This window comes from Spermophilus citellus, assembly GCF_964194105.1.
Source record: "Spermophilus citellus genome assembly, chromosome: 17".
Classification (NCBI taxonomy): Eukaryota; Metazoa; Chordata; class Mammalia; order Rodentia; family Sciuridae; genus Spermophilus; species Spermophilus citellus.
In genome coordinates this window covers 24,813,246-24,826,507 of record NC_138199.1, presented here as the reverse complement: position 1 = coordinate 24,826,507, position 13,262 = coordinate 24,813,246, and the positions used below count along the sequence as shown (strand labels likewise).

Sequence of the window (13,262 nt, the reverse complement as noted above, 5' to 3'; positions counted from 1 at the left end):
ACTTTGGTGTATATGGGTTGTGCTGATACTTACTGCAGGATTTGCTCACAGAATTGCTTTGTGTAAGGAACACTACCTAATGCCTGCGGTGTCGAGGGTTAGTACACTGAGAAGGAGAACAGTGTCTGATAATAGAATATTGAGCTTTGTTTAGTGTGAGAAAGAGAAATGAAGGTGAGCCTTTGGTTATGAAACCACTAGGATAAATTAACAGTTCATCCTTGCTTGCCAATGAAGTTTGAATGCCCTCATCCTCTTTATTTCTTCTCAGTTCCTTGGATGAAAGTGTGGGAACAGAGGAGAGATCAGAGAAAAGAGAGGCTTCCCTTCCCTCTCTTGCAGAAGATTCCCAACAGAGAGAAGGCCAGACTCCCCTCTTTGTCCCACCTGGTATGCGGCATAGCATTGGCGACTACTGTAGCCGTTTTGAACAGTACCTCCGAATCATAGCTCATGAGGCCGTAGGCTCCTTCAACCCATGGCTGATAGCTGAAAGGTCAGTAAAATGTATGTGCCTGTGTTTAGGAACCAAGTGCCAAATTTTAGACTCATTGAAAAGCTGGAGAGAGGGCCAGCCAAGGTCTCATACTGTGCTTTTGGGCCCTAGGATTCCAGTTGTTGCTAGTGGACAGGCTTTACTACTGCTCTGCTGCTGCCTCTTCTGATGCGAGTATCCTAGCCAGCTTAGGCTGCCATAAAATGCTGCAGTCTGGGGGACTTCAAACAACAGGAATTTATTTCTCATAGTTCTAGAGGCTTGGAAACCTAAGATCAAGGTGTCTGGTGAGCATCCTCTTCCTGGCTTGCAGATGGTGGCCTGCTTGCTGTGTCCTCTTATGGCAGAGAAAGGAGCTGTGGTCTCTCTTCCACCTCTTATAAAGGTACTAACCCCATCCTGAGGGCTCCACCTTCATGATCTTATCTAAACCTAATTACCTTCCAAAGGTCCTACCATCACATGGGAAATTAGGGCATTGACACATGAATTTAGGTGGGGACACAAACATTCAGCCCCTAACAACAGATATAGTATTCAGGAGTACAGTCGAGGCTGGTTTCCTGTTGCAACTAGTGAGGGTGGTGTCCCATCCGAGAACACAAAATATTGCTAGGCAGGAAATATCATAATTATGAAATCTGCATGGTCGGGACATGCTTGCCTTTGCAAGCAGCAAGTTCTGACTCCACATTGTTATTAACCCTTCTCCTCCTCCAGGTCATCTCACCTGGGAAAAGTAGTTTTATGACTCATAAAACAAAACCCTGCAGCTACTAAAGTTAGAAGGTTGGATAGCCTTCTTTTGTTTATGTATACCACACTTAAAAGATATGCGTAAATTCATTCTTTTGACAAAGGACCAAAATTTAAATTTCTCATGGGTATCGCTTTATTACAGACATGCAAGGTTATTTTTTGTCATTGAGAATAAATATTATACTATGACTATATTTTTTTCTTAAACAGGTTTTAAACATGTTTCAGGAATTAATAATCACCTCTTTTTTATTTGCTTGTGCTTTTATATGTTCAGCATCTTTCTGTACACGCTACCAACAATCTCTCGATATAATTTTCCTGATGAACAGAAATAGCAGTTGACCCCTGCTTCCCAGCCTCAGCCCTCCTTTTTCTGCTTGGACTCCCTTTCCTCCTGCCCTAATCTGGCCCAGCTGTTCTGCAGCTCTGCTCTGTGGATCTTGTCCTGGAACTTCATCAGCAGCCTGAGTGTTGAATTAGCCCCCTCCTGATGTCCTCGTGCCCTTGTATTTCTCGTTCTTGTTTTACTCTCTCGTTTTGATGGAGCTTATCCTTCTTTGTGTATTGGAGGCAATTTCTTGAGACTTACAAGTTTGAAAATATATACCTTCATATTTGATTGATACTTTTGCTTGCTTATTTATTTATTTAAGTTGTAGTTGGACACAATACCTTTATTTTATTTATTTATTTTTATGTGGTGCTGAGAATTGAACCCAGAGCCTTGCAAGTGGTAGGCGAGTGCTCTACTGCTGAGCCACAACCCAGCCCCTACTGGTTCCTTTTTTCCAAAGAATATACCTTCATTTTTTTTTTTTGTGGGGGTGGAGAAGGGATTGTCAGTTCACTGCAAGAGTAGGAGTGGAAATCTATCAGCCTAACTGCTGATAGATCTGCAGATTTTCTTAGAGAACAAAAACAAATTTTCTTATTCTTGTTCTAGAAAATTTGTTTTTGTTCTCTAAATTTTCAACCCTTTTTCTTGTTTTTCTATCCCCTACCACATTATGTCTTCCTGATTCCAGGTACTCTTACTTCCTGAGCCTTTCTGATGTTTGGTGGGATAGTCAGCTTACTTTTGCCTGGTGCCTCCCTCAAAGGCTTTGGTTTCAGTTTCCTCCATATTTCCTCTGTACTGCTAAATCAGTCATGATTTTTCATGTGTTTTTTGCCTTCTGAAAATTTTGGACATTTCTCATATACTTTATGTGTCTCTTTTTTTTTTCTTGTATGTATATGTATTTGTATATTTCTTTTTTATTTTAGTGGGATTTAGGCAGAATCAGGGATAATCACTAATATTCAAGCCTTGTGTTAAGATTTAACACTGCTCTTTAGTATATGGTAGCCTTTGAAGCTTATAAAACCCTTTGTTCTGGGAGACTCTTCAGATGCACATCTGTTGTGACATGTGCTCTGAGGATTTTCTGTGGGGAGAGAAGTTAACTCAACTTGCTTCCATGTGTTCACTTATAGTTCTGTAGCATACATACTCATTTTTCCATAACCTGTCAGGATCCCTTAGGCTAACCACCATATTGGGAAATCCAGAAGCAAGCCTAGGAAGATAGACTATTCCTTGTTTGTTTTTATGCCCTAGTCAAATGATATATTTTGTTCATAGTTGTTTTTGTAGGTGTAGGCAAAATTCTCCCAGTCTATAAGGATAATAGGCCTAAAATATAAAGGACGGAACTAATTAAAAAAATCTGACTGGATTTTTACAGATGCTTTCCTCTGGCATTCTTTGGCACCAAGTGACAGTGTATCTGAACATTCTAGTTCTGTTGTTTTATTATTATTATTATTTTTAATTTATCCTGTTTTAACTTCTGAATGTTCCAAAGATGAGAGTTTTGTATTGATCAAATCTTGAAAAAAGCATCCAAAGGCAGTTGACTTCATCTGGTAGTAGTCTCTAGGGTAAGAAATTATTCTAGCAAAGAATTTCTTTTCTGTATGTCTATTCTTCCTTATTCCTGAAGAAAGACAGTGTTCCAGTGCTCAGAGGGAGAAGATATATAAACTGGATGCAAGTAAATAAGTAAAAGGGAAAGATGAAGGTATTTGTGGGGTTTTTTTTGGTTGTTATTGTTTTGGTTTGGTTTGGTTTTTGGTACTAGGGATTGAGCCCAGGGACACTCAACAACTGAGCCACATCCCCAGCCCTTCTTTATTTTTTTATTTTGAGAGAGGGTCTCACTAAGTTGCTGATGCTGGCTTTGAATCTCAATCCTCTTGCCGTAGCCTCCCAAGTCACTGGGATTACAGGCATATGCCATTGCATCCAGTTGTGATAGTGATTTTGATAAAAGCAAATTCTTAAAGATTTACGGGCTTTAAAAAAAAATGAGATTTCTAGTTGAAAAGGACAAATTGAATATATGTATTTATCTCTACTTCCTTTGTCTCTCTCACTGTCACTAAAACAACAAAGAAAAAAATCTAAAATTATAAATGATAGCAAGCAAGAATATCAAAAAGAATTTGGAAGTCTTAAAGCAGTTAAGATAAATGACAAATGATTTAGCAGACCAGGAAAAGAAAAATACCTAGTAGGTGAAGAACCGAGTTTATCTGTACAGAAGAACCTCGGTAAGACTTAGAAACTAGAAGCACCAGATGTGCTTGTGAAGGCATGGTTGTAGGTGAGCCAGAAAATAGGAGGTTTGGTTCAAATTCTTATTCTTGAAAATGAGCAGACAGCTGAGATGAGCAGACATTTGATGAAAGCAATACTGAAAAGTGAGATAACTGATAAAGAGAACTCTAAGGAGGTGGAGACAATGCAATGAACTGAATAAAATATTAAAAACAAACTTGAATTAATATTCTCAGAGAACTAAATGAAGCTGTTATATCATGAAACAAGAACAGGCTACTATTAAAAATGAACTTTCCAAGAATGAAAAATTTCTTAGAAACATAGCCAGGTGTGGTGGCACACAACTGTAATCCCAATGACTTTGGAAACTGAAGCATGAGGATCACAAGTTCAAGGCCAGCCTCAGCAATTTAGCAAGACCCTGTCTCAGAAAATTAAAAAGAAAAAACCAACATTGAGGTCATAGCTCAGGGCTAAAGTACCCAAGTTCAATCCCCAGTCTCCCCACCAAAATGTGGCAAGTGCAAAAAAAAAAAAGAAAAGAGAAAGACAGAAAAACATGATAGTCTAAACAAATTCACTAGAAGAATTCAAAGGAAAAAAAATAAGGCAGTCAAATAAAAAATCAAGGAGCTAGATAACAACAACAACAACAAAAAAATTAGAGGATTGTCCTGTGAGACAACCAATATCTGAATAATAGGAGTTCCAAAATGTGGGAAAGGAGAAATGGGAAATTACTAAAGAAATACTATAAGAAAATTTCCCAGAAGACTATAGTCTTTAAATTCAAAGGGTTCATCAGTTGTTCACTGTGAGGGAAAAATGGAATGAATAAATGGATGGAAGGAAGGAATAAAAAATCCACCATGGCACATCACTATGAAAAGGAAGCATCCTAGCTTAAGAAGATGACAAAAGATATCTGAGAGTTAAAACTGGACCCCTTCAAATAATCGGAAAAGAGAATGACATATTGTTGTCCATAGCAACACTGGAAGTTAGAAGATATTTGAACACAGTTCCAAAGTGTAACCTAGAGTTCTGTGCTCAGCTAAATTATCAATTAAGGGTAGAATAAAAACATTGTTAAGCATTCAAAATGTCCAGAAATTTAGTTTCCCTGCATTACTGCATACTAGAGGATGAATGACACCAAAACAAAATGTACATTAAGAAAAAAAGAAGGTTGGGGTTTAGGAAGCTTAGATTCCACCATGGAACTTCCAGAAAAATGACAAAAGCCATTTCTAGGAGAATTTTTCAGCAAGCATAGAAAGTTACTGGTCCACATTGGAGTAGAGGGCAGAGGACCCCAGGAGTGAGGGAAGGCAGAGTGAAAAAGGTTAAAAAAAAACAACAAAAACCAGATACATTACCTGCTATGTTGGAAGTATTGAGAGTACCTTTGTATTTCTTTCATAATTTGGTGGTGAATTGGTGGTAGGAATATAAAAGCAAAGCAAATGTAAAAACAAGGAGACCACCTCTGCTTCTAGCAGTGACACACTTGGTAATTTAGACCTCTTCTCCCACTGAGGATAACTATTAATAGAACAGCTGTATTAAAAATAAAACATACATACTTAAAGGCACCAAGAAGTTAACTAGGCAATGAGGAATAACTAGGACAGAATCATGGAGAACAGAAGAGACCCAGAGAGGATAGCCCATCACGTGACACTGGATAGTTAATTCTGGAGGGAGAAAAGTAGCACTTTTGATAGCCAGAATCCAGGGTGTTGATAGCCAGAATCCAGGGGTTGCCACAGTAAGGCAATTGCCCTGGTAAACTTTCTTCATTTTTGATTGGGACCCAAAAATGTTACACTTTGCAAGTATGGGTGGCCAGATATAAATTGGCCTGCTGAGGGACTTCACTTAGCAACAAAATATCTCATTTCCTGAGTTTGGAGTGGAGTGACTCTAGATTATTATTTCCCCCCAGTCTCTAGGCATAAGCAAACAAATTTTCCTTGGAGGAAAATGACATCATTTTAGGACTCAACTTTTTTCTACAATTTTCATATGCAATGTCTGGCATATGGTGAAAAATAACAAGTTAATAAAGAGATAAGATAATAACAAGAACAGGCCCACAGCAGGTCCATATATTAGAGCTATTTCATGGACATTAAAATAACTGTGCCGAGTATGTTCACAGAAATAAAAGGTACAATTTAGAATTTTGGCAGAGAATTGGGAAATAAAGAAAATATAAAAGTACATCCTAGAATGAAAGATTTAATTTCTGAAATGAATTCATTGGATGGACTCAGTAGCAAATTAGACACAACAGAAGAGAAAATTAGAGGCTTAGAACATAGGAAGGAAGAAAATATGCAGAATAATGCATGGAGATAACACACATGCACAAAAGATGAAAATTAAAAACGAGGGTTGGGAGCTAGGTGTGGTACTGCCTGTAATCCTAGCAACTTGGCTTATGCAGGAAGATCAAAATTTGAGACCAGCCTCAGCAATTTAGTGAGACCCTGTCCAAAAAAAAAAAAAGAAAGAAAGAAAGAAAAAGTGTTGGGGATGTGGTTCAGTGGTTAAATGCCCCTGGGTTCAATCTCTAATACCGAAAAAAGAAAAATAGAGGGTGTGTGTGTGTGTGTGTGTGTGTGTGTGTGTGTGTGTGTGTAGCTGAGAGGGCCTAGGAGTAGAGGCACAGTAGCAGTGAGCACACCTGGTACCTAGAGCTTGGTTTCTCAATACTGCACTCCATGGCTCCTGATTTCAGGACCAGGGTTGGGTCTGGGAAATGTAAGATAATCCTAAAGTATTATGTTGTGTCAGACAGGAAGTGCTCAAAGAATGATGGGGGAACATGTCAAGAGGACAGTCAGCCAACTCTAAGGGGCTTTGACTGTCCAAATCTGGGAAATTTGTTTTGTTTTGTTTTCTTTATCCTGGAGCTCAGACCCAGGGCAGTGTGCATGCTGGGCAAGTATTCTGCCACCAGCTACCTTCTCAGACTTGAGACATTTCTAAGTATCAAATTAGGTAATAGTAATGGATTCTAAAAATGAATCTGTAGACTCCTCCCACAAGTAGGAGTCTATAAGGCCAAACTGATGAATGAATGAATACACAAATAAGGGGGAAGGGAAAGCTTTTCATTATAGTGAAATGCCAAGTATGGAATGGAAAAGGAATGATAGGATTAAGAAATCATTGTTTGGAAACCCTATAGTACTTGATTTAGGCAAGTTTGATGAGAAAGGGGTATTATTTACATGATCTCAGCGTGCTTCCCAACAATACACTTTGTAAATATTAATTTACGGGGGGGGGGGGCAGTTTTACAGGGGAGAAACCAGGTGTTCAGAATCACCATTCATAGTAATGGGACCAGTAGATGCTGTGGAGTACTGAGGGGACACAGTCTCCCCCTGTGGCATCTGTTCCAGAAATGTATAGCCTGATGCTAATCATAAATAAACAGCAGACAAGCCTGTAAACATTCTTTAAAAACAGGCCTTTATTCCTTTAAAAATATGAAGAGACGGAGGAACTATTTCAGACTAAAGAGACTCGACAAGTAAATGCAGCCCCTGATCCTGGACCGAATGCTGGATTAGAAAACACTGAATAAAGGGCATTGTTTGGACATTTGGCAAATTTTGAATAAGGTCTGTAGGTAAGATTAGGTGATCGTTTTGTATGGATGTTAATTTTATGGATTCTGTCGCTGCACCGTGGTTGTCTAAAGAGCATGTCCTTGTCTCTAGGACACACTGAGTACTTCGGGGATATCAAGTCTTCAGTTTACCTTTTGAAACAGTTCAGAATAAAAAGGATGTGCAGAGGGAGGGGGGGCACAATTTGGAATCTCCTGCCCCCTCCCTATTAGAGAAGACACACAGCCTCTCTTCTATCAGGTGGTTAGTCCCAGGTGGATCTAAACTGGGTTGCACTAGTTATTTTCCAGTCACCTCTGGTTTCAGCCCTCTGGAGGTGGAGGTCCATTCTGTCATAGGCCTCTAGCACGACTTTGGGATCTGCACCCCATCATCTTAATATCTAGGAGAGAGATGCCTTTCATCTTGTTTTTCTTCTTCAAAACTACCTCTTAGCCTTTTGAATTTCTATTTAAATTTTAGAATTGACTTGTTAAGTTCCCCAGCTGAGCACCAGAATGGCTCCAGGTCTGGCTGTCCCTACCTTTAGCTCTGTTGTTTGTCTTCCAGCTTTTCAGAAGAGCTGGTAGATGAAGCTCTGGGGGCCGTGGCTGCAGAACTTGAGGATATGTGTGAAGACTATGCAGAGGCCGTGTTCACCTCGGAATTCTTAGAGGCTGCTCCATAAAGGTTCCCAAGGTGAGGTCCCCCTGTGCCACACTGGAGAAGAAAGGGCACCACGCTGTGTTTTAGGCTACAAGAAACCTTTATCCTCAGCTGTACATCCAGGCACAGATGGTGCTGCCCACCGCAGGGAAGGAGATGCCAGTGAGCTCAGCCTCACTTCACGTTCTCTCATTGTCATAGCAGTGGTTCTAGAAGTTTATGATGGAATGTGTTAAATTTATCAGTGCTCAGGAAACATGAATTATGACAATATAATATTTTCAGAATGTATAATTTTCCTGTGGAGGTATTATGTTCATTCGTCTGGCTCAGTTTGGTGATCACAATGTTTTGAAAGGTAATGGATAAATAAATATGATTCAGGCAGGGATTCAAGCTACTGTTGAACCCCCAGGTGGCATCAGCATTGAGGCCAAGTCCCAGCACCTGGCTCATGTTTTTCATTTTTGGCTGTGCCCTGACAGGACACCTGTCCTTCCTGGGTCACAGACTGATGTGGAGCACAGAGTTAGGTTATGCTGCCAAACCTCTGCGCTGGTGCAGCTAAAAATAGGAATCCGCCAGTGAATAGTGATAAATACACCTCTCTTTAAGGTTCAATCCCTAGGTAATTTTTTACATTTCCAGTTCCTCAAAGTCTTTTTATTGCTCTGTCTTGACACATTCTGGTATAAAAAGCTTTCTCTGAATTCAGAGGAAGTTTGAGGATATCAGGAAAGGACTGGGTCTTCTCCCGTGATTGGTAAAGGCGTGGAGCCCACTACCTCTGAGAAGGTCCGAACTCTCTCTGTGTCCACATTGCAGAGGAGCCCTGTGTGGGAGGAGGGGACAGAGCTGGACAGCGTGAAGACTCTGGGTCTCCCCAGAGGAAGGAAGACGTGTAAGAAACCTAACAGCTTGGTCCTCCAGTGTCTCAGGTCGTGGTACCAAGGGAAAAGCCTCTGTTATTTTAGAAACCGAGTTCAGAAAAAGGAAAGGAGGTGCATTAAAAATAAGGCCACTGCCTAGAAAAAGTTTCCCTCTATTATTTGCCTGAGGCTTGGTGAAAGAAATGTGAAGAACAAGTGGGGTGAGCCACACCCCAGGGAATAATGTGACTCTTGTTATCACACGCTCAGTGCTGTCATCCAGGACTGTTTCTGAAGTGCAAGTCTTTCAGGTGATGATTTAAGCTGCTCAATCACACTTATTTGTGCAAAATTGATTTTCATTTAATGTTAATATTTTCCTCAATTTTATGTAACTTCAGAATGTAAAGAGCTTCAAGGGAATTACAGGTCTGTAATCTGGAGAGTTAAATGTATGCACTTGAATGGATGGGAGGACCTGTTATTGGTACTACGAAGTAATTTGTGTGACAATTTTTACTGTGCTGATTTTTTAAAAAAATAAACTCAGTATTTTAAAGTATGTGCATGTTTATTTGAAATAATTTACATCTTCTTTTTTTCCCCCACAGGCAAAACATGATGTGATTTACAGAAACCATTGAGAATACTTTTGTGTCTGCTATGAGAATAGTGGACTATCTGCCGCCCCTTCCTCTCCCACAGAAAAAAATAAATTATAATAAACGCTAACCTTTGTTGAGCACATACTAGAACATCACTCTCAGTGCTTATTATTATTCCCATTTTACAGATGACTGCACTGAGGCACAGAAGGGGATACTTTGTTCAATCAAGCCTGTTTTCCATGCTAGGGTCATGGATTCATTTATTCCCATAAAGATAATTGTAGCAATTTGAAATGTTCACTTGAGTGCACGCTCCTGCTTGTCCTCCCCACTCAGCATGTCCTAGATACTGTCCTCTAGTTCCCTTTGCTGAACACTTCCTGCTTCAGCCTGTGTTCTGAAGGGTCTGGTCCCACCGACTTGCCTTGTTTGAGAGTCTCTCCTGTACCAGATAACCTCTGGCCTCTGCCTCATGTGTGGGGCTCTTACCTGCCTCTCCATCCAGGTGGCTACTCCCTCGCCCTGGCCCATGGTAAAACACTGCAGGCAAACCATTCACCAACACAGAACGAACTTCAAGAAGTGCAAAACCTTTATTTGAAAATGGAACTTGAATCTTTATAAATTTTTCTATTTACAGCCCTCTGGCTACCCCAGACCTCCAGCAATGTTTGCTTCATTCACAAGCATTGGGCATGTATAGGTCATTTTCTAATCTCCTTCAGTTTTCTCATGACCCGTTTATTTCCTATTTTCAGAAAGGGTCATACATGAATTTAGTACTTTAGAGTTGAACAGATTGTCCCCAGTTTATAGAGGTACTAAAATGTGTACATATCTTTCAGCACTGCTGCTTGGATCCCACTTGGTGGGAGAAGACCTGAGCAGTATCCCGGCCCTGGTCACATTGGGCTTTACTGATTTCCCTACTCGCCTCCAGAGTGTTTAGGTCCTTTAGGGCAGGGGGACTCTGCCTAGCATGTGGTTGGTGCTCAGCGGATTCTTTTTTTTTTTTAAAGAGAGAGAATTTTTTAATATTTATTTTTTAATTCTTGGTGGACACAACATCTTTGTATGTGGTGCTGAGGATCGAACCCGGGCCGCACGCATGCCAGGCGAGCGCGCTACCGCTTGAGCCACATCCCCAGCCCTCAGCGGATTCTTTTGAATTAATGAAAGAAGGGATCAAGATTGCACAGGGGCTCAGTATGGTCCACAGAAATTTGCTGACTTTGTGTGACCCTGACACAATGCTGTCTATGAGGATATGGGTCCCATTGCCAAGGTTCTGCTGCCTTTGTAATTCCAACTCCCTCCTCACTCCTCTCCCTCCCACACTCAGTCCCTGCCTCCCTGAGGTGGGTGGGTGGGCATGGGAAGTGGGTGAAGGAGGCTGAAAGGCGAGAGTAAGGGCCTGAGTCAAGCAAAGGAAGGTTTCCTGTGTCTTCTGGGCCGCAGCCTCAGTGTCTTAGCAGCTTGGCTGATGACAGTTCCCTGCCATACCTGCCCAATAGGGTGTTGGCCTCACCTTGGGCTCCTGATCATCACAGAAGTGCCCTTTGGAAGGGCCCCTTTCTGAGCCAGCTCCTGGTTCTTTGGTCTCAGAGCAGAAAGGTAGTGGCTTGCTATATGTCCTCCTCCATATTGGCCGCCCCCCATTCAGCTCTGTTGGTCAAGAGCTGGGTGCTCTGAACTGTTTCCCTACTGGCTGAATCCAATAGCCAGAGCCTGGATTGGAAGAGCTGCCAGATATCCTGTGTACTTTCTCAGGCCTCAATGAGGGTCCCAGGAGAGCCAGAATGGGACTTAAGTGAACTCCATGAATAAGCCATCAATATCAGCAACCCCTGCCTGGAGCTTATGGCCCGGAGAGGCCGACTGCAGTCTGGCTTCTGTGAGCAGCCCCTTCCCTCCCCGCTACGTCAGCTCTGGAACCTGGATCCCTGCCCCAGCCACACCAGGCCCTGCTCTGTTCTTGCCACTCTACCCGCGGTCTCAACTGTGGCTCCAGCCTGAGTAGAGCCTCAGCCAGGTCTCCCCAGGCCTGCACCCACCCTCTTGGATACCCCCTTTCTCTGCTGCCCTTCCTGGAATCCCAGTAGCCATCCTTGGTCTCCATGTGCCTGGTCACCCTCATAGACTTTTCTTGAACCAAACCCACTGCCTTTTGCTTTTTCTCTAGTTGACTCTGTCCATCCTGTGGCCTGCCCCTGGGTCCCCCCCCTGAGCCTGCCTCACCCAGCACCCCAGCAGGTGTGTCCAGATGGGCATCACCACGTCCTGAAACCCTTCACCAAGAGACCTCCACCTCCTACCTTTCCTCTTGGCTCTCATGGGCTCTGCCATGAGGCTGCTCCCTGCCCTCTCTTCTCCCAGGGCCCTGGGTAAGGTTTTAGTATCTCTTTGCTTCACTTGTCCCTTCTTGACCCCTCCTGCAGCTTCATCACAGGGGACTGCACCTCTTGCTCTGCCACCTGTCCTCCTTCCTCCTGGTGGCATCCTTCCCTTCCCATGACCTCCCGGGTCTTAAGTTGGGACCCCTCCCTTCCAAGATCTTACAACCCTTTATGAGAAACCTTGGAAAGTCTTTCCCAGTGATTTCTGGAGCATTTTCACACCTTCTCCAACCCAACTAGGGGGCCCCCTCTGGGAGTGGGGCATGGCTAAGACCCTGCCCACCTCCCACAGAGCAGTCTCTCCTCTGTCACAGCCTTAGCTCCAGGCACTTGGCCCTTTGCTCTCTGCATCCCTCACCCACCTGCCCCCTGTTGGGCCTTCCCCTGTGCACGCCCCTCCTCCCCCCTCCACTCCCACGCTAGTCCTGCATTTCCCTCCTGCTCCAATCAGCTTCTGAGGACCCCCACCCCCACCCTGGCACAGCTGCCGCTCTCATCTGCCATTACTGTCCAGCGAGGTCAGCTTAGGTTGGGCTGTAGGTCCCCAGGCCTGTACTGAGAAGCCCACTGTACATTCCTGCCACCTGCTGGAGTGGGGACTTCAGTCCCCCAAATCTATCTCTATCCATGCCTGGCAGCTCATGGGGTCATGGGAGGATTCCAGGGAGCCTCTGGCTCTGCAATGCTCTTGTCAAGAGCAGGGGTCTTCAGAGCCTTGGTCACATGAGCTCTGCCATCTCCCCTGCCCACTGAGCTCCATTAGCCTGAGCTGTGTTTGACTCAGGAAGGTCTCAGCAGAGAACACATGGGAGGGAACACATGCAGCCGCTGTCCCTCAGGGCCCTAGAGGCCTTCTGGGAGCCATGGCCAGCTCAGTGAGAGGTGGTACTCTCTAACCAAGATGGTATCACATGCCACCTTTGGAGAGGTACTAGAGGCTGAGAGAAGTTATGTGAGTACTTTAAATGTAATACCACCTCACCTTTATCCAGCATCTGACAATTTACAAATGCCTTTAAATACACACTCCTCTGTAGGTCACCATAGCCACCCCTGTGGTATGTACCAGCAGTAATTCAACTAGTTAAGATTTTGAGGCACAAAGTAAGATGCTGTGTGACCTCTGTGCCTCAGTTTCCTCATCTGTGAAGTAGGTATAAAAATAGTACCTGCCCATAGTTAATGTGAAGATTAAAGGGTGTGGCCATGAAAACACTTACCCTGGCAGAGGATA

The 13,262-nt window shown here is 43.0% G+C and overlaps 1 protein-coding gene across 7 annotated transcripts in view; it reads left to right on the top strand.

Annotated features, from left to right (window-relative positions):
- Nucleotides 1-9,779, top strand: part of KIAA0753 — a 67,008-nt gene extending 57,229 nt beyond the window's left edge. For 6 of the 7 annotated variants that reach the window (XM_081272063.1, XM_081272058.1, XM_081272062.1 and 3 more), the window contains 2 exons: nucleotides 272-496; nucleotides 8,060-9,627. In XM_081272063.1, coding sequence (XP_081128189.1) covers nucleotides 272-496; nucleotides 8,060-8,177 — 343 coding nt within the window. In that variant the 3' untranslated portion in view covers nucleotides 8,178-9,627. The other variant, XM_081272060.1, reaches the window with a different exon arrangement.
- The last annotated feature ends 3,483 nt before the right edge of the window (nucleotides 9,780-13,262 follow it).